Raw genomic sequence first — 21,019 nt, 5'->3', positions numbered from 1 at the left:
TTTCATTCAAGTGATTTATTTCTGTGCAAATCTTCACAGACAGAAACTGATTTGAGCTGATCTTAACTCTAGTCCCCTTAATGCAAATGATAATCCCACTAAATACTGGTGTGCAAAATATAAATGGCATCCAAGCAACAAACTCTGACTTCCTCAGAGTCAAAACACAAGGAGAAGTCCTGCTGTTTAATATACAAAAAATATAATGCTTATTAGTGTGTCAGTGTGTCATAATTACACAAAGCTACTGCAGTGATATTGGAGGCATTACAGGCTGTTATCCTTACAGGTGTTAGGATAACAGAAGCCTGAGAGCTTGTTCAAGTGTGCTAACCCAAACAAACACACTTGGCTGAATTTGCATTCCCAGCTAATAGAGGTAGCTGAAGAGAGGACAATACAAAAATGCATTGTGGGTGAAAATAAAGCTGTACACAGTCCCACTTTCTACTGGTTTTGCACCTCTGCCTTTGGTATGAAAAGAATCTCAGCTGTGGGTTTGAGCAGCTGTTGACGACTGTCATCCTAATGCAAATGATCATCGTACTAATTACAACAGCTGATGTGAAAGGATGAAATGGCAGCCCAGCAACAAATACTGACATCATCAGAGGTTAAAACGCCCATGAAACCCAAATAGAAGTCCTGCTGTTTTGTATCATCTAAAAATATAATGCTTATTACTGTGTCGGTTTATAATGCACAAACCTACTGCAGTGATTAGGGAGTACTACAAGTTTATTATTAAATTAAACTAAATCCAGGATCCTGCTTTAGTGCATGACTCCAAACAGCTCGTGTTTGTTCTTCTTTTTTAATTGATTTTTAGCACCCAGTCTCAGAGTCTTGGAGTGACTCTTTCAGCTGTGGGCTTGCGTACGAACACTGCACCCTGTCACAGTGACAAATCTCTCATCCCTTGGCTGGAGCGATGGAGTCTACACATTGTCAGAAGTCACAGATACAATTGGACTGGACTGAGTTACACAGCCAAATATAACAGACTGCTGCTTCCCTCAACCACTTCCATACTTTCTACGTGCTGTTTGTGTCTCATTTATAGACATGTTTGTACAGAACCCTCATAGATCAAGAGAGCTGATATGTTTACTCTGGCTGACAAATCGGTTTGTCTCACTGAGTCAATGCATCACCCAGGTGTTACATTTGATTGTACAGGTATTCCCACCGTAAATCCTTTGAGTAGCATATGTTCTTTATTGTGTCATCAAACAGAGTACATAAAGTACAACTGCTTTTGTAAGTAAAATGAGTCCACCATTATGACAAATCCATGACATCAGCCATTTAAGACTACTAAAAGAGTGCTAGTTTGTGTCCTTTGTGGTACTGCTCATCTAAACACTAATCTGTTCCACCATTCCCATAGCTTTGTGATTTATACTTAGCAGGACTTTGACTCTACTCCCAAGGCGATACTGTGGCGTTTGGGGGAGTTTTTACCATACAAGGAGAAGAGGAGTTTAGCTGGGTTTCCTGTGGGAGGGTTCTGATTTCTCTCACTCCACTTCTGATTCTCTCTCTCTCTTTCTCTCTCTCTGATATCTCCTGTCCTATCTCTTTCTGTTCCCCTGCACAGGTTCTGCTCTAAACCTGCTTTCTCGTTACAAGAAAGCATGAACAGCGTCCTGAATATCATTTAGTGAAAGATCTTCCAAATTCCCAGATTGCAAACATGAATGCAATTGTGTAACCGTAACACTTTGTGCAACTGGCATTCTGACACACCAAATAAGGTGCACAGTCACTACCAACACTGAATGTAATGATGTAACCTTGTGTTAACTCCAGGAGTCCTCCTGGACTCCTTGAAGCTATCAAACTGCCACCACGTTTGTAAACCTCTGCCTAAAAAGGCTCCTGCGTGCTCATATCCTGCTGGTCTCTTACTCAGAACGCAAAGAAAAGATTGATATTCCTACAACCGTATTCCATCAACTTTCCTCAGCGTTATCCTGGAAAAGCCCAAAAGGCCAACTCAAAACTAAAAAAACAAACACAGCAGACAGTTTTTTGTTTGACAGATTTCTTTATCCAGTCTTAACCAGCTCTAACTTCAGCTTTGTGATCACACCTTTTTTTGGTTCATGTGGGCTCAAAATTACTGAACACACAAAGGAGCTCTGTTCCTTCAGCATACCTGCAATAATGTACATTCTGGTAACACACGGCTTTCCCCAGACAGCAATTCTCCTCAAACTCAGATGGCCTGAAACTCAGACTCTCATGTTTATACAGTGCTGTCTTTACCAGAGCTTGGCCAAAATAGTGTCTGTATAAAGACTAATAACAACCAAGATGATGCATGCTGCAGCTGCGTCAGTGCAACGTGAACAACAAGAGATGCATTAGCCCAAGTTTATCTTGAGATGTCACTTAAATGGCCACGGCAAGACGCACCGTTCTTCGAGTTTGTGTGTAATCTTTATTTTTAGCCAGGGCAGCTGGCACAGAAGGGCTGAAAGAAAGCAGACAGGCTTACATGCGCCTCCCAGTTACTAAAGCCATATACATGTTTTCTTTTTTTTTTCTTTGCCTTTCCTGGGGAGTTTTTAATTTTTCACTTAATAATCTACAAATAACGTGCAATTTAGTAAAAACAAAAACAAAACATGTCTTTAAAAGATCTCATAAGTGCATAAGTGCACCGAATTCCTGGAATCCGTCTTGAGTTATAGCTCCCAGTCAACTTTTTTATTTAGTGCGCCTTACAAATTGGAGAAAACAGATCTAAGTACAGATCTGTCAAACCAATAGTAATTAAGAGGATCTTAATTGCACTGGACCTGTGGTTTATGTCTGTGTATCCTGACTGCAATGCTGTGGCTGCCTGGCGTGGATCACATGCAGACAGCTCTTTCCCCCAAATTTTCTTTGGCTGGATCATTTTCCATACAGCCCTTTTTCATTCAGCGCTAGAATGAAAACTATGTCCCTTTCTAACCAACTCTGGTATTAACATCAATTTGAACATTCCTAAGTAAGAACACAGGCATATAGATAGGCCAAAGAGAGGCGAGAAGCCACATAAATTATCAATGTGAACAATTTCCCTTTTGAAGTTTGTGAGTTCTTGGTCATTCTCCTGCTTTTTATCTGCGTAAAAATCCAAACAAGGACATAGGCTGGTCAATGCTGAAACGGCTACACCATGCTGTCCCTCCAAAGAGCATTTGAGAGGTGAAGTTTAGATTAGGGATGGGGTGGGGGCAACAGTAAGTTCTAGAGGAGCCAAAGTGGGGAGTGGCGAAGGGGGTAACCGGTGGGAAAGGGCTGTCACTGGGGACTAGGGCTGTCTCCAAACCTCCTGTCAAGTTTAAATCACATACAGCTCCACCGACTCTCAGTCTGCATCCTCCTCTCCTGTGCTCGCTCGCTCCGAGCTCCCTCCTCTCTGCATCTGCCAGTTGCGCTCCCTGTCAACCTTGTGAGGGCTCCTGTGAGGCGTCTTCCTCTGAACATCTGCAGCAGCTTTTCCCCGTAGCGAACTACAAAACTTCATTTTCTAAAGATCTCAAGAGGCTCACACCCAACAGTCACCATGGAGGCCATCAAGAAGAAGATGCAGATGCTGAAGCTGGACAAGGAGAACGCCATCGACAGGGCGGAACAGGCCGAGACCGACAAGAAGGAGGCGGAAGATAAAAGCAAGCAGGTGACGCGTGGCTCATGAGTTTAATGTTTAATACAGGAATATTAAAATGTCACAGCATATTTACAACAAATGAAGTAAATGCATCACACATGCATAAATTAATTTTAATAATTACTTTTTTCCAAAATATGAGGAATCTTCTTTGTCGAAAAATGTGGACATTTTCAATATCAGGATTATATATCTAAATGTATCTGTGAAGTTACTCATACCAGTTGTATTACAACATCATTACGTTATTGCGTTGTTGTTTTTTCACTTTTTCTATAATAGTTTTTTTTTTAATAGTTTTTGATTTATTTTTGTTGCAAAAGTTCAATCATAATCTAAAATACTAAATAAGAACACCAAAGCACAATTTACAGATTGCTGATATATTTCTCAGCAGCACTAAATGCTGAATCACAGGGATCAGTTGATACTGAGCTCCTTGTTCTGCAGTAGGAGACGGTGGAGGATATCCACAGAGATGGCTGTGACAAGAGCTAGGCTTATTATCCGAACTGAATCAAAGGAAAAGCTGCCAGGTTAAAACAAACCTATAGAATATCACGGTCTGACTCTGGCAGCATCCTTATCAGAAGTGAAGTTTGTATAATATAAAACCTCATAAATTTCTGTGCCCCCATATTTGGCGCCGCAGCGTTCAAGCCACAGACAGGATGATGTGTCCCAGCCAAACTTAATGACAGTGTACTTTAATTTCATACAAACAAAATAGAATCTGGAGATGCAATAGGATATCTGAGGTTTCTAAATAGAGGCAATTATCACACAGTGGGAGATGGTGTCCTCATTAACGTGGTATTAAAGGAATGTTAGAGAGCAGCAAGTTAGAGAGACTCGGACAAAGCCAGGATGAAGGATCGAGCAAGTGGAAAGTGTAAATATCCATTCTCTGGTAGCTAATGCCATAACAACTCCCTCAGAGAGCACAGGGAGCATCAGTTGTCACTGGCACGGCACATATGGACCCTCAGCATGTCTTCAGGAGCAAAGAACAGTCAGGATGAAATTCTAGAAGATTACGCAGAGCTCTTTAGTTTGTTGGGATGGCTGCAGCTCAAATAGTGCTAAGAGATGCTTTCTTTGCTATTCTTGGCATGATGAGTAGACTTTCAGAGTGCAGTTAGGCTGACGAAAGGCACTGAAAATACGCAAAACTGCATGCAAAATTAATATCTATTGCACACAACATCAGGCACAGACTCCAGCAGCAATTAAAGGATTGGGCCACCCAGACTCTGCAGCTATGTGTCTTTTCAGAAGGAATGTCCTAGTTACCTCACATAATCTACAGGCTTCATGGTGAATGTCTGACTGTGGAGCTTTTTAAGTGGAAAGAATAACCCTGATTAAAAAAACAGCACACATGTATTTGTTGAGAGGATCTAGCTGTAGTCCAGAATCATGCACCCACTACGTATTTTCACCTCCTTATCTTCAAGTGAAATTCATCTTTCTGAAATACATCAGGATTATCCCAAAATAACATTTAAGTGATCTGTAAAAGATCTATCGCCCACTACTGCTTTCTGTCATATACCAGAATTTCATCATACTCACTTTAACTGAACAAAAATCTATATTTGATTCCTGACTTTCTCTCACATCTGCCTTTTCTCAGCTGGAGGATGAGCTGCTCGCTCTGCAGAAGAAACTGAAGGGAACAGAAGATGAACTGGACAAGTACTCCGAGGCCCTGAAGGATGCTCAGGAGAAACTGGAACTGTCGGAGAAGAAGGCCACAGACGTGAGTTCACCACCAAGACGCCATCGGAAAGGCATTATTACAGTGGAACCCCACAGCTTCTAAAATATCAGTATCAAATACTTCATATGGACTGAAATAGATATCACTCTATGAGCGGGAAAAAGGGGACCAGTAACATAGACACACATTCCTCTCTGTCAAAGCTGGTTTAAACAAAATCATTGGCTAAAGTGCTTGACTCAGATGAAGAGTTGCCTCTGCTGCTTACATAACCCAAAAAAGGAAATGTCTGGACTCGCCCAATAGTTTAGTGCAGCTCGGTTGTTTCCAAAGTGCAAAATATGAACATGAAGTGATTAAATCACTGACGGTCATACATAAAATAATACATATTGAAATAGGATAGAAATAAAAGAAGACATGAAAGGTTGTTACTTTAAAGAACTGCCTTCAGATTAAATGAAAAAAAAAATCCACCCCAATGTAAACTAATAACCCAGAAATCCTGAATTCATTATCTTGCATCTTCTAACCCAGACCGTGGAGATAATCACAGAGTTATTGGTGGTTCACTGAGCTATTTCTCAAGCACAGACACAACTTGGCCAGCCTGTTGCCGACCAAAGAATTTCAGGAATGCAGCCTAAGCAAACAGAAAACCCCGTACTGCAGTTTCTAATGAAATCAATGCTTTGGCCTTTTTTGGGGCTGAGACGTTATTCTCTCCTCAGTCTGGCCTTTACAGTAACATACCTAGGCAGTGTGCAATGCTGAATGACTGCCGACCTTTGGAGACCATCTACATTTATGTCATGTATTTATTGCTTAAACATATCCTTTCCAGGAAAATGATGGGAATCTAACTGGGGATTATGCCTTATCACAAACAAAATAAATCCAGACACAGACTTGGCTTAGTTTGCTTTTGGGAGTGAATCGTGACCAATATAACAATATTGATCTGACACTGGGAATGAAGAGAGTGGTTTTGAAAGTGGCTCGTGGAGATTCTATTCCCATCAAGTCTGTGAAGTTTTCAGGAGGATTTGGAAAGTGTTTCAGCTTCACAAAGCAGGTAAAAATCTGAGCTGAAGTAGGTGAGACGACCTCAAAGGTTTGAGGCGATAACAGATGATTTTATTCCTCTGATAGGTTATCAGGTGGCCACAAATACTTTTTAGCTTCTTTCACCTTCTAATGTATTTAGAGTAGGAGGCAAATGGGGGCGATGAAGAAATGTGTCGCCACCCGATGGCTGCAGGTCATGTCTGCAACCAAATCAATTTACATTCCACGCAGCTAGGTCAACAACCCCTAGTGAAAAGGATTATTACGGCCCCACCCCACCCTTGACCCTCCTCCTCCTCCACTAGAAGTAAATCTTTGGACTTTTGATTCCGCTCCTTTGATACAGTTTACAACCTGCTTCTCTCTCCTTCACCATCCCCCACTGACATTTACTTTCCTTCCTTTTCTCTCTCAGACAACCAAATCGAATCACACGATGATCCCTTAGACATGATTCACGCTTTATCTAACAGCAGACAAATAACTCTGACAGTGCACTTCCTCTGCCTTCAGTCCGAGCAGTTGCAACACCTTCACTTTGCCATATAAGTCCACAATAGAAAACCCTGGCCCCACAAAAAAGTGACTTTACACACCTCCTTTGTGGAGAAAAAAAGTCCCACATTCCCCTCCTAAATCCTGTGATGTCATCTGAGACAGGCTTCTTCACATGATTGGAGGATCTCGTCATAAATTTCCTGAAAACTCCCAGCCCTTTTTTTCCGCCGTCCCAGCACCGCACCTCCCTGATTTCCTGCCCGAGAAAAGATTTCCACAGAGCCTGCAACTTTGAGGCGAATTCATAACTTAAGTGTCTCGATTGCCGGTTCAGACGAATCCCCGTTTAAAGAAACCAAACAGTCGGAATTATGGAAGCCGTGAAGAAGAAAATCCAAGCCCTCCAGCAGCAAGTTGATGAGGCAGAAGATCGCGCACTGGCAGTACAAAAGGAGCTGGAAACTGAACGGGAACTGCGCGAAAAAGTGAGATCAGTTTGTATTTAGTCCAACTTGAAGTGAACTTCTTTTACTTTTTGTCTTGATCTGTAATCCCAGCAAACCGGTTGAGCATCTTCACTGTAATCTGGGACTGAAGCGTTTACGCACTCCTGAGAGCTGGACTTGCAAAGTAGCGGTAATAATAACGCACCTAACGCGCGAAATAAAAACCGAAACCTCTGTATACAGATTACAGTAAAAAAAAAAAAAAAAAATCTGTAGTTATTTTTTATACAGTCGTTACAGAGACAAGTTGAAACATCGCTGTGTCGACATTCCTCTGCAGACTTTTGTTCGGCTGTGTTATCTAACTCCAGCCCGCCCCACATATCTACCAAAACACCAAGAAATGCTGCAAGAGTCCCCGATGTTTCATTAACTGTCAATGTGGTTGTTTGACTGTAAAGAAAATGTTAAATTGACGGTTTTAAAGGGTACAATCTTACAGTTACGCTTCTTGTCAATCATTCAAAACGTATTCTTTTTTTCTCCCTCCCTTCGCCCTTTGAGCTTTTTGATTGAATAACAGCTGACACACCGTCCATCTGAAAAGGTGCCCGGAATCCTCCTTCCTGTTCCTCTTGAGCCTCTGCACAGGAAGGAGAGAGCAGGCATGGATATCTGCGCTATCAGTGCTGTGGGAAACAGGCTGAGGAGAAGAAAGCTGTTGTCCCCCCAAACATGCTTTGGTTTACACTACAAAAGTGAAGACAGCTGTAAAATATCAGATGCCAGCATGTTTATTTTAAAAAAAGCTGTCACTGCGTTATCCTGTGTCAGCATATTAGTAAAGCAGATAGCCAGGCTGCAAAGTCCACAACTCATCAAAGTCACTAAGGCTGAAAAAGAAAATGAAATGGAGACATGCAAGGACCTGATCTTGACATCTTCTTAATGCCGTGAATGAAAGGGGGGAATAATAGTGTAGCTTCAAAATGAATGAATGGATAAACAGTTTTCAGCATTGAGCATAAGTGGTAACCTTCCTGTTTTGGCTGCATTCGTGTTTCCTTCCTGGCCTCTGACCTGCGACCTCCCTATCTCTCTCAATCTGTGGCTACAGGCTGAGAGCGAAGTAGCATCGCTGAACCGGAGGATCCAGCTGGTGGAGGAGGAGTTGGACCGCGCTCAGGAGAGACTGGGCACAGCCCTGCAGAAGCTGGAGGAGGCCGAGAAGGCCGCAGATGAGAGCGAAAGGTGAAAATCAGCATAGATCTGTAGTTTCAGATGTATTTGTTACTGCTGTGAGTCACTGTGTGTTTTAATGTTAAGTGAAAGTTCTACACAGCCCACCGTCTTGAAGTTAACTATCACGGGCGTTTGGAATGTGTTGTTCATTCCCTCAGAGTGGAAATAAAGTTTGCTTGACTTTTTTTAAAAAAATAAAATAAATGAAAGCAATACTTTGTAAAACTTTGTAAAGTTTGAAGTTTTATTTTTCAAGGAAAAATCAAAAACAGCAATAGCACAAAAACTAGAGGCTTAAACAGAACAGTAAGGTAAATGGCCCATTGGAACTGAAGCAGGAAGGCTTGGTAACAGAACTGTATACAGAGCCATACAAGTCACAGTGTGATACAAAGATAGAGAATCCCATTAGTGCAGTGAATAGATGCCATTGCCTGTCAGTGAAATTTGACAGGTAAAAAATAACTGTTGGAAATGCAAAGTTGGTGGTTACTGAGTTAAGTCAGCTTTTAGAGAGACTCCCAGATTACCGCTGCAATGTCGAGTTTCTTTGTGGTTGTTGGATTAAATGTTTTGCATCGTTTCCATCTTTAGAGGCATGAAGGTGATTGAGAACAGAGCCATGAAAGACGAGGAGAAGATGGAGATCCAGGAGATGCAGCTCAAAGAAGCCAAACACATTGCCGAGGAAGCCGACCGCAAATACGAGGAGGTATGAACGGACGGATTGTGTTTATTTTTTTTGTGAGATGTCGCTTCAGCTGATGTTCAACTGTAATTTTGTTCCAGGTCGCCCGTAAACTGGTCATCCTCGAGGGTGAGCTGGAGAGGGCAGAAGAGAGGGCAGAAATTGCAGAACTGTAAGGAGAAATTCAGTGCAGTTATTCCTACCACAATATGTGAATTTTAAATATATTCTAAGCAAGTTATTGGGGAAAAAAAATCATCTTTTCTTTCTTTCAGTAAGTGCAGTGACCTGGAAGAAGAGCTTAAGAATGTTACCAACAACCTCAAGTCTCTAGAGGCTCAGTCTGAGAAGGTAAGCTCGCTATCATAAAACACCATCACACATCCACACTCACCACTGTCACCCAATACAGCCACTCAGCAGGATCGGCAGCACATTAAGTGCCTTTTTTTTCGTGCTCACATTCACAAACAAAGTTGTTGCTTTTCTTTGTCTGCATAGTACTCTGATAAAGAAGACAAATACGAGGAGGAGATTAAAGTCCTGAATGACAGACTTAAAGAGGTAAATTCATTCACTCTGCTTAAGCTGAACCTGTGTTTTCTGAGGTAAGCTTTGCATATATATTTCACTGTGTTTACTGTTTGAAAAAGGCGGAAACCCGTGCAGAATTCGCAGAAAGGACAGTGGCTAAGCTGGAAAAGACCATAGATGACTTAGAAGGTACGCTTTCTTTCAGCCCTCATATTCTACCCTACACTCCTTCTTGTAATAAATCTTTAACTTTCTGCTCTGTGATTTCTCTCTTTTTCTGATTTCCCCTTCATGGCCTGCACACTTTTTCCTCTCAACCTCCCGTGTCCCGCTTACTCTCCGCCTTTTGACCTGCAGATGAACTGTACACTCAGAAGCTGAAATTCAAGGCTATCAGCGAGGAGCTGGATCATGCCCTCAATGATATGAACACCTTGTAAACCCTGCACTCTGCCGACTTTGCATCTTTAGAAGCACTTTGTCTCTTTTATTCCTTTGCATTCAGAGTTCCCTTCTCCTTCTTTTTGCATTAAACTGAAGCTTAATAAAGACCTTTTTCTCTTTTACACTGCCTTCTGTCATTCACTGCAATCTGCTCTTCATCACTTTGCAGCTGTTTCTGCATTTTTCTCACTATGAGGCTAACAATTTTACCTCTTACCTGACAAACAGTTATATTATATATTTCCTGCTGCTTTTCATTACAGAGAACCTATCACACGCAAAAGAAGAAAACATAGGAATGCACCAAGTCCTGGACCAAACACTGCAGGAACTCAATAGCTTGTAAAATGCCAAGAAGAACATCAAATAAGTAAAAAAATAAATAAAAACAAACAACAACTTTGTAAAAGATATTTTCTACATGCCATCCATTTTTTTTTGCAATTTCACTCTTAATTTGTAAAACACATGTAGCCCTTTTATGTATTTATAGTCCTTTTTGTTCCTTTTCCTTTTTAAAAAAAATGGTTTTGGGTCCACATGATTTCAGTATTGGTGCTAGGAATTGTGTTGTAGACCAAACTCTGTGCACAAATAAAACCGATGATGACGACGGTGTTAATGCTGCTGCTGATCTTTTGTGTCATGTCTGCGAGTCGGTTTCAACACACATCTATAAACCATTCCAGGGAAAAGAGCTCACCCTTCAGTTTACATGTGCTGACATGCACACTGTCCTCTCTGTGCTAAGACAGCAGCTTTTTTTTTTTTTTGCAGATACTGAATCTCTTCTTTCACAACAGTAGTGCCACTGAGTGCTATGATCAAGAAATGGCACAACCGCATGAGGTTAATATTAAAGATGTTATCAGAGTATAAGTGCGTCCTCAAACTTCTTATCAAGCTTCTTATGACTGTGAGCTTTAAAATAAACAGTTCCAGTTGCTTTATGCTGTACAGTAAAGATCATTACTGAGCAATAAAAGAAAAGTTAAAGACTACGTCCTCAACAATAAACCAATTGCATATTGTGCAACAATTACTCACTATTAGAAACACGATCCAACTCTGCATCAACACTTATTGGCTTCAGCACAAAGTGTTGCAAAATCGTGTGGGTCTTGTTAACAGACCATGACAGAGGCCAGGCAGTAAAGAAGGCTGTGTGATCTGATGGAAAGTTTTGGAAACGACGGTTTTCGAGACGCTTCAAAATGCATTAACACAAAAAAGAAAAGTCCTACAATTCAGTTAGATTAAAAAAAGCAAAAAAAACCCCAAAAACGAGATTAGTGTTCACTATCAATCAATCAAATCCTTATTTCAAACACATCAAGTGTTAAGACACATAAAAACAAATGAAAATGAACTCAAATAAAACCATTATATTCATTCAAAAGAGTGGTCAATTCAAAAAATTGACCACTTCCCATTCAAAAAAGGAGTAGGAGGAAGCAAATGATTATTAATTCCTACCACTATAGCTCATCATTTATATCTGTTTTAATCATACAGTCTAATGTATACATATATGTTATAAATAAATATACCTATCTAATACACAGTCCCTTGTTACATGTATATATATCTTTTTAAATGGATCTATAATTATTTTTACTACACCTATCAAAAAAATTATAATATGTCATTGAATACAATTAGACCTTCTTAATGTACAATATAATATTTAACACCACTGTGCATCAACGTTATTAATATAAAAATAAGGCTCCTTAAGACATGGATGGACAAAAACACTTTTTCTCTCTCCTGGTTACTAAACTAAACCACAATTCCTGACTTATGCTATACGCCTATACCGTCTAAATAAACATGTTCACACAGAAACAGATGAATACGTAAAATGACTGTTCACTCTTTTTCACTTTTACTCTACTTTCCAACCTCATTAGAAGTCCTAATTGACCCTTTTTAGGCTGTGGTAATTTGTATTTAATTTTTTTTTCTTTAGTCGAATTGTAATTCAAATGGAAGTTACTTTTTTAATTAATGAACACAAATTTCCCTTGATTTCCAAGTATACCGAAATGTAAGAAACAATGTAATCCTGTAGTAGTAGTATTAATGTCAGTGAATGCTTTGAGTTGAAGCTGACAGCAACTCAAATAACCACTCATTGCAACCAAGGTATGCAGAGTAGCACCAGACATCAAGTCTTGAAGCAGATGGGCTACAGCAGCATAGGACCACAACAGGTGCTTCTCCTGTCAGCTAAGGATGGGAAACTGAGGATACAGTTTACACAGGCTCACCAAAACTGGACAACAGACAACTGGGAAAGTATTGCCTGCCATTGTTTGAATGCCAACCCTGCCTGTCTAGGTTGCTGGTGTTGCTGTCCGTGTCCATCCATTAATGCCGTGTCAGTCCCTTAATTTGTGTACCCAGCTGGATAATACATCATGTCACAAAGCTCAGATCATCTCAAACTGTTTTTTTGGATATGACAATAAGTTCACTGTATTCAAATGGCCTCCACAGTCCTCAGCTCTCAATCTGGGTAGAGCAATTTAGGTTGTAGTGGAACCCAAAGATGGAGATTCACGTCATGAATCTGTAGCTGACAAATCTGCAGCAACTTTGTGAATTTGAACCAAAATCTCTGGGGAATGTTTGGAGCACATTGCTAAATCTATGCCGCAAAAAAGAGACCCAAACTGGTCCTAGCAAGGTGTACATAATAAAATGGCAAGAACAAAACTTTATATTGAATTAAGGCTATAGTTATACAGTACAGTAACAAGTGCAGTAGATTTAAAAAAAAAAAAAAAAAAAAAGGGAAAAAAAAGGAAAAAAAAGCATAAAGTAGGACAAGTTGACTAAGTCACAATTATAACCTGGTCTACCTTACGTAAGCCAACAACCTAAAAGCCTCACGGTCACAGTCTGAAACGGTGTTGAATTCCGGGCCAGCAGGAGGCGTCATTCCAGCTCATTTACATTGCTTCTTTGCCGGGCGGGATTTCCGCAATAATATCAAGTATGGCGAAAACATACGACTATTTGTTTAAATTACTGTTAATCGGAGACTCTGGTGTCGGGAAGACCTGCGTCCTGTTCAGGTTTTCGGAAGACGCCTTCAATTCAACGTTTATCTCAACTATAGGTGAGTATCTGGGTGGGAAACAAAAACCGAGTCATTCTCTGTTTACAATACGTCAATGGGCTTCCTCGGTGAGGCCGTCTACTTGCTGGATTTCAGCAGAAGGAACTAGTTTCTCTTTTACATTCATATAGGCAGAATGTGTATTTGCTAAAGTAGCAGCAGTACGATTGACTAGTTAATTCAGTGTAGTGAAGTGAAGCACTGATAACCTTTGTTTGTGCGTGTGGCGCATGTTTAAGCAGAAATGTTTTGTTGTATAATAACCTGATGCCGGGTTGCTAACCAAGACTGTTAGCCGAGTAGCACATTAGCCGTTTGGCTCCGTCTACATTCTTGGAAGACATACAAAACCCGGATATTTGACGGTGTAATGGTTGTTTATTATCATATTCCTGTAGCTTATTGGCAGCCCGTAGGTGTTATTTTTCTTGCTGAAAAAGTAGACTTAGCCAATGTTGACAGCTAGAGCCGAGCTACTAAGCTATCGTTATGATTTGACATTCATAGTCAAAGGAGCCTTTGACATAGCCTTTGACTACGATGACCTGGATGACTGAGAACCTTCACAGACATTTGACATTCATGTTGGGTTTTTATTTTAATCGCAGGCATTGATTTCAAGATTAGGACAATAGAGCTTGACGGCAAGAAGATAAAGTTACAAATATGGTAAGTTTAATGCTGGACATGTGACATAATTTTGCCGACAATGTTTTGTATTTGTCATTGTTTTAATTTAGTTTAAATACACATTTAGTGTTGGTTGATTTTTTTTTTTTCCAAATAATTATTTTCAGTATTTTACACTATGTATATACACAAGCTCTAGTTTAATACTTGAGTTCACTGCTTATGTGCTTTTTATACATTATCAGTGATAAGAATCACAGATGTAATCATTTTTAAAATTAATGTGTTTTAACCACTACCACTTTTTCCATGAGTGGACATTACATTGCATGGTTTGCAATGGATAATATGCTTCCACCTCACCCTATCTCTAGCATCCTCATTTTCTGCTACACCAAACCCCTTTTATGACCTTCACTAGATCCATTAATCTTCTCTGAGGTCTTCCTCTTTTCCTCCTGACTAACAGCTCTATATTTAACATTCTTTACCCAATTTCAACTATTCCTCCAGTGCACATGGCCAAACCGTTTCCTTTTTGTCTTTGTAATAGTGTGTTCTAGTTAAAGTTGGCAGATGGAATTTACATCTGAACTGTTCCCTCAAGTCAGATTTTGAGCTCGGAAAGTTGGAGGAGCCTCAGAAAAACCAGGCTTAACAATTCAAGATGGCAACCATGAACAGTAGTAAAATTGTAATACTCATAGTCTGCACCGCCACTGTTGTGTATTTGTGACTCGCTAAATTAGAACACTGACCAGGTTGTATCCATGAACCTGCTAGAGCAGCAGCTCTACTTTGATAAGTAGCTAAACAAATCCTGTTGTTGCTCCAACTTGACTACTGGAGCATGCTCGGCTCAGGATTTACATCTCTCTTGATGCAAATGAAGTGCAGCATAACTTTGTCTCTAAACCGCTCAAATCTGAGCTGTCTCTCTGATGTAGTCATTTATAAACCTGTTCCTCAATATCACTTTCAGCTCTGCCACCTCCAGCTTTGCCTCCTGTGTTTTTGCTAGTGACATCATCCTCGAACCATTGTTCTTGTATAAACTTTCCCTTTCACTAATGCCACTATGCTTCTGTTACAAATCACCCCAACACTCATCTCCACCCACTCCACCTCGCCTAAACGCTCGTCTTCATCTCTCTCATCAACTGTCCAGTGTTTTGGATGGTTCACCCCAGGTGTTTCAACTTATCCAGCTTTACTACCTCTGCTCTTCACTGTTATGTTATGTCTTCCTCTCATTCACACATGTTTTCTATCTTGCTTCAGTGACTTGCAATCCTTTTCTCTTCACTGCATACCTTCACCTTTCCAAGTTCTCTTTGGCTTCCTCCCAACTCTCACTACAGATCACAGTGTTGTCTGTGAACATTATAGTCTACAGAGACTTCAGATAGGAGTGTATGTAGAATAAAAGAAATACATTTTAATGTCATTTACACAAAAAATAAAGCCACATAACTTCCAGACTTTAATAAACAGGGCTAAAGTCAGTTATTAGCAGACCACCTGTTAGGCTTTTTACTTCAATGTAGTGCCATATTTGGCTTCTACCGTTAATGTTACCTGGCTAGCTAGGAGTACCCAATTGTAATCCTAGCTAGCATAATTAAAATTTTACAGTTATTGTAAGGTTGCAAATATTAGTATTATAGCTTGTTTATGTTGAAGAAAGTTTTGTGTGCCGAGATGTTTTCCTTGAATTTATTATTTGTTACATTAATGCACTGTTGCAGACTTAATACGGTTACCCACAAGCACTACACAGTAGTAATATACTATATGCTGGTGTTTTACTCCTGTACCAATGAAGAGGTATTTAAAAAGCCCGTTACATGTATGTTGGATGTGTTTATACACTGCCAGCTCTATATCAGCCTGTTCAACTAGCGAGTTTAAGATAACTGTTTCATCAGTTTTAATATACATTTAGTGTATTAGCTGTCATGCTTGATATTAGTTAGAAATTTGTGTTAACTTTTCTAATAATTTCCACAAACATTCAATTTGATATTTTGTCCTTAAGCTTTCTGATAACTAATGATGTTTTTTCTTTAGGGATACAGCTGGTCAGGAACGCTTCCGAACAATCACAACAGCCTACTACAGAGGTGCAATGGTGGGTATCTTCACATGCTGACAGACAGATGTGATTTACATCCTCTTTCCTGTTGAAGGTGCAGCTTCACCTGCATTTATTTATGATTGTACTGCTCTTTACAGGGCATCATGCTCGTCTACGACATCACAAACGAAAAATCCTTTGAAAATATCAAGAACTGGATAAGGAATATAGAAGAGGTACATTCTGGTCCAAATATAAACTCATCCACTTATGTTCTACCCATCAAAAGTCTGTATGGTATCATGTACCGTTTTAAAATTCAAACTCTTCTAATCCAGCATGCGTCAGCGGACGTTGAGAAGATGGTCCTTGGCAACAAATGTGACATCAATGACAAACGGCAGGTGTCCAAAGAGATGGGGGAAAAGGTGAGAAGCTTGACAGATGCATGGTCTCACATAATCTTCTCCAAAGAGTTATTTTCATGTAGTCACACTGTGAGATCGCCCTGTGGGGAGGAATGGTTGGCTGTTCTTGCAGTTTCAGGTTCACCAGCACAAACACACAGTGAAACTGAGAGGAGAGAAGAGAAACTAGTGTTTCTGCCACTGTAAAGTTACATTAAGATCTAACCCTTCTTCCTTGTTTTTATTATTGCCTGGTTGGATTTAATGCACTTTTACTACCTGTAGGTGGCAGTAAAACATCTGCTAGGACAGGGTGCACTACTAAGTACCATGTGCCAGACTGAGGTTATATGTCGCTGTAATATGCAAAGCCAATCATTATTACAGCCATCAAAGGGTCTTTTATGGAACAAATTTATATAACAAATGGAAACAAGGTAAAGCTAGCATGGTGAAAAGTCTGACACAGCTGTTTATAGTCATTTAAAAGCAGTTTCCAACTTTTGAAAAATAGGCGACTTGTTCCTAGTGAATGTTAAATAGCGTGTTTGCTTGAAATGCCCATCCTTAATACACATGCATCTGAGTTAGTGTTGGTTACATGCAGGGGTTACTGTAAGTACATTTTATATAAATTTACTTCATTAATGGAAACCAACAAGTAGCTGGTGATACTCTGTGTCATTTCCACCTAGATCATCAGTCGAGGGGGAATCTTAGTCATTATTGCAATGTTAAAGTAATATGCTTTGAATAAAAGTGTCAGCAGAATTTTTTTTAAAGCTTTATTTATTTGTTTGTTTATTTCAGCTTGCACTAGAGTATGGAATAAAGTTCATGGAGACCAGCGCAAAGTCCAACATCAACGTGGAAAATGTAAGCACTTTGTCAGCTAGAACACATGGCACAGTTAATTTGATACGTCATGTAAACATTCAGTTCAGTTTTATTTATATGGCGCTAAATCACAACAGTATTTGCCTCCAGAAAAACCCCAAAACATGTCACCTGCTTGTGTCTAATATTGATGTCATCTTTCGTGGTTAGAAAGCGAAGCTCCCATATGCACAAAATTAAGAACCTTGTTGGTGATAACTGGACTTTTCGTCTCAAAGCCAGTTGCGCCAAATGGCTGCCCCTCGCTGACCTGTTTCTGCTGGAGGTTTCTTCCTGTTAGAAGGAAGTTTTCCTTCCCACTGTTACCAAGTGCTTGCTCAAAAGAGGTCGTTTGATTTTTTGGGGTTTCTCTCTATTATTTTGGGGTCTTTACCCTATAATATAAGCACCTTGAGGCGACTGTTGTTGTTACTGTTTGGCACTATATAAATAAAATTGAATCTAATTGAACCTTGTGACTATTAGGTCCAGCTGCCTTAAATTCTTGAGTTGAATTTACAGTAGATGAAGATTATAATTTTGAAAGCATGCTTTTCTGTTTCACAGGCGTTTTTGACGCTCGCCAGAGACATCAAATCAAAAATGGACACAAAATTGGTAAAAATGATCAGCAGCTCTTGTGGCTCTTTTTATGCAATGTTTTTGAGTTTTTCCAGCTTGTGGAAAACTGCAGCAGATGACAGTGTTTTGACTTGTCTTTTGTTTTTCTTTGTTGTTTTTGCTGCAGGAGGGCAACACACCGCAAGGAAGCAGTCAGGGCGTAAAGATCTCAGAGCCTCAGAAAAAGACCAGCTTCTTCCGCTGTAGCCTACTCTGAGGACTGAGGCCTTTCATACTGACTGGACATAAATAGACTGTTCTTGCTCTTAGCACTTCCTCCCCCTTTCTCTCCAGCTATGGTCAGTCCTAAAAGCCCACATAAGCCATTATATTGTCAGTAAATGGAGGACTTCCCCTCCTTGCTTCCTCTTCTGAAAGCTTCCAGAGTTTCATCTTTTCCATTTTAAGGATAAATGTTGACTTCATGAGTCACGGCGCTCTGCTGGTTGGAGGACTCAGCCAGGAGCATTATCCAGATGTTCCATTTAACACAAAGGAAGATGTTAGTCTCTTCATTATCCTCACTCACTCATTCACACAACCGGTAGCAGAACCAGGGATGAGAAGTCATTAATAGTTTGTGGACTGGATTACAAATGTGATATATTTAGATCTATTTTTAATAGCACTCTTTCCCTTTTTTTATGTGACAAATTTCAACCAGAGGCCGATGAGCTTGAAATGCTGTGAAACAGAGCTGTACAGGTTTCCTTTTCACTGTCAGTCAAGGATCAGACAGAATGAGCTGAGAGCACTGCTCTTGTTGTCCTTGACAATCATTTTTTTGTGACTGAAAATGATTACTCCACCATTGGTGCATTCTCCTCCTTTCAGTGAGTGATGAAGATGAATATATTATCTTAAACTACAGTTTAGGTTTTTGTCATTCTAATGATGAAAATGCAAATACTCTGTTTAGGAACATTTCTTGATGTAGCAAATGACCAGTCTTAAATTTGTAATAACAGGATTACTGTGACAATGAGTCCTTAATTTATAGTTTGAAATCACAGCCTGTTTGAAGCCACTAAAGATGTCCTAAAATAATCAGTTTATTGTCACATGAGGCAGAAAAGCAGCAATCTCATTTGTGAGACACTTTGTGTCTCAGTGTTTTAAGCTTTCAGATTGATGTCTGAATTTTTTCTGTCAGCTCTTAGTCACAGTTAAGCTGAATGACGTCTCTGGTTGTTTGATGAGCAGTTAAAATCACTTGAAGTTTCACACTGTAAGCCCCTTCTGCCCCTTCCCTGCTGTCATGCAGCTCTCCTTGCACTTTACCAGTAAATTGTGGTTTGTGTGTAGTCTGTGCCAAGTGATAGTTTTGCAATACAGTACAGCTATAAATTTCTTTGCTCCTTTTGAGTCTTGGTAATATAAAGGACATATATTACCAACATTTTACAACACCCAAAGGACTTGATCTCCTCTGGTAGTTCACAGCTAGCAGTCCACTGCCCTGTTATTAGTTCTCTTAAAAACGTTTCCTTACTCAGACTGTAAGTTATTTCAGCATATATCTGCGTTTAAAAGATAAAAGTCTTTCAACCTCTCTTTTTTATACTACTGTGCTTGCCAACCTATAGTTTAAAAGTAATATTTTATGAGTTTACATAGAGATGGCTTGAATTAAGCTAAAGATGGCCATGTTTGGGGTATTCTGCATTCTTTTACAGGTTTGTTTTTCCCCATTGTGGACATTAGATCTGACAGCTAGGTGGCGCCAGAAGCACACGGTGCATCTTAGGTAACTGCCAAACTTCAAATATGAATCAGTATTTTATTAGAGACAGCTAATCTGGGGAGTGTGATGCAATTATGTACACTCCACCTGTGTTGAGCTTAGATGTGGATTCTCAGTCTGTTTCTATGTTTATGTCAGTCTTAAAATCAAGTTCCTACATGCACAGTATTGAGGGACAATATGTTTCATGCACCTTTTGTAATATCAAATAATTTGGGACCTCATGAATACCATGGCCATTTGTCTTAACCACTAGTAATCTATTCTGTCATAGGTGAGCTATGCATTGTGAATCTCGGACCTGTGCGTGTGTGTAATGTACTTTTTTTTTCAGACATACCTACAGAGCTGTACGGTTGAATGTATGGGCTTTTTGATATTTTTGTTTTGTGTCATTCACTGAGCCAAAAAGAGAGGACACGCTCTGTTTATTTAAAGCTGCATTGGTGCATCAGTGCAGGTGAAATTTAGCACAGCGGGGTACTGTTGAGCGGGAAGAGAGCGGGTGTCGAACTGTGAAGACGGCACCGTTTTGTTCGAGCTTTAAGTCATAAACAGAAACATAGGGAGCAAACTTTTATGGGACTCGAGCTGTATAATTTTTTTTCTGAAATATGATACTTCCTCTTTGATTTTGTTTTTAAGTCATATCTTTTGTTTTCTTGAAATGTTTCCCTTTTTACAGCCATATTTTATTCCATCAGTGTGAAGTACACAGGGACAATAATACGAAAAATCAACAAAACATTGTAAATATCACTAAAAAGTAGGTCTGCTTAAATTGTACTGTACTTTCTAAACCCATATAAAATGTATCTACAATTTTGTAGATATGTGAACTTTTGATTTAATAAAATAAGGTTATAAAACTAACCTTGTGCGTTTCAATTCAGTGGCTTTATTGGCTGGATGTCACAGGAAACTATCAGTTTACCCACTGACTGCTTTCATGACAAATGGCTCTCCTATTATTGGCTCACTGGAATATTCTGGCGTGTTTATTGTTTATTGTCCAGTGTAACTGAACCCCTTTTGATACAAGACACAAATCCACTGTTGATAATCATAGCTAATGAGCCTTGTCTTGAGGGATTGGCCGATGCCTCCACCTGATGAAAGATCTGCAGTCACAGCATGACTGTTGGTGTTTCTGTAAGAGAAAAACTGGACGTGGACTCCTTAAAGAATGCCAGAACACTGATTTTGGTCATTTTATTTATTTTTACA

At 39.7% G+C, this 21,019-nt stretch overlaps 2 protein-coding genes across 4 annotated transcripts; both read left to right on the top strand.

Moving 5' to 3' along the window:
- The first annotated feature begins 3,301 nt into the window (after positions 1-3,301).
- On the top strand, positions 3,302-11,189 carry LOC102789012 (tropomyosin alpha-4 chain). 3 transcript variants are annotated; one of them, XM_006792237.3, is made up of 9 exons: positions 3,302-3,676; positions 5,304-5,429; positions 8,520-8,653; positions 9,239-9,356; positions 9,434-9,504; positions 9,608-9,683; positions 9,834-9,896; positions 9,986-10,055; positions 10,224-10,511. In XM_006792237.3, the coding sequence occupies exons 1-9, from the start codon at positions 3,563-3,565 to the stop codon at positions 10,304-10,306; spliced, it is 855 nt and encodes a 284-aa protein (XP_006792300.1). In that variant the 5' UTR covers positions 3,302-3,562; the 3' UTR covers positions 10,307-10,511. The 3 variants fall into 3 exon arrangements, with proteins under 3 accessions (XP_006792300.1, XP_006792298.1, XP_006792299.1); XM_006792235.3 differs by lacking the exon at positions 10,224-10,511 and adding an exon at positions 10,574-11,189 and having other exon boundaries at positions 3,327-3,676; XM_006792236.3 differs by lacking the exons at positions 3,302-3,676; positions 5,304-5,429; positions 10,224-10,511 and adding exons at positions 7,149-7,441; positions 10,574-11,189.
- Positions 11,190-13,257: 2,068 nt separating this feature from the next.
- LOC102789893 (ras-related protein Rab-8A-like) lies at positions 13,258-20,665 on the top strand. Its single transcript, XM_006792239.2, has 8 exons — positions 13,258-13,437; positions 14,046-14,106; positions 16,138-16,198; positions 16,303-16,380; positions 16,483-16,572; positions 17,362-17,427; positions 17,995-18,045; positions 18,176-20,665. Exons 1-8 carry the CDS (start codon positions 13,314-13,316, stop codon positions 18,263-18,265), a joined length of 621 nt encoding a protein of 206 aa, XP_006792302.1. The 5' UTR covers positions 13,258-13,313; the 3' UTR covers positions 18,266-20,665.
- The last annotated feature ends 354 nt before the right edge of the window (positions 20,666-21,019 follow it).

Source organism: Neolamprologus brichardi, chromosome 18, assembly GCF_056152115.1.
Source record: "Neolamprologus brichardi isolate AB-2024 chromosome 18, ASM5615211v1, whole genome shotgun sequence".
In the NCBI taxonomy this organism is placed as follows: Eukaryota; Metazoa; Chordata; class Actinopteri; order Cichliformes; family Cichlidae; genus Neolamprologus; species Neolamprologus brichardi.
The sequence above is the reverse complement of the archived record's forward strand: the minus strand, read 5'-3'. Positions and strand labels throughout refer to the sequence as shown.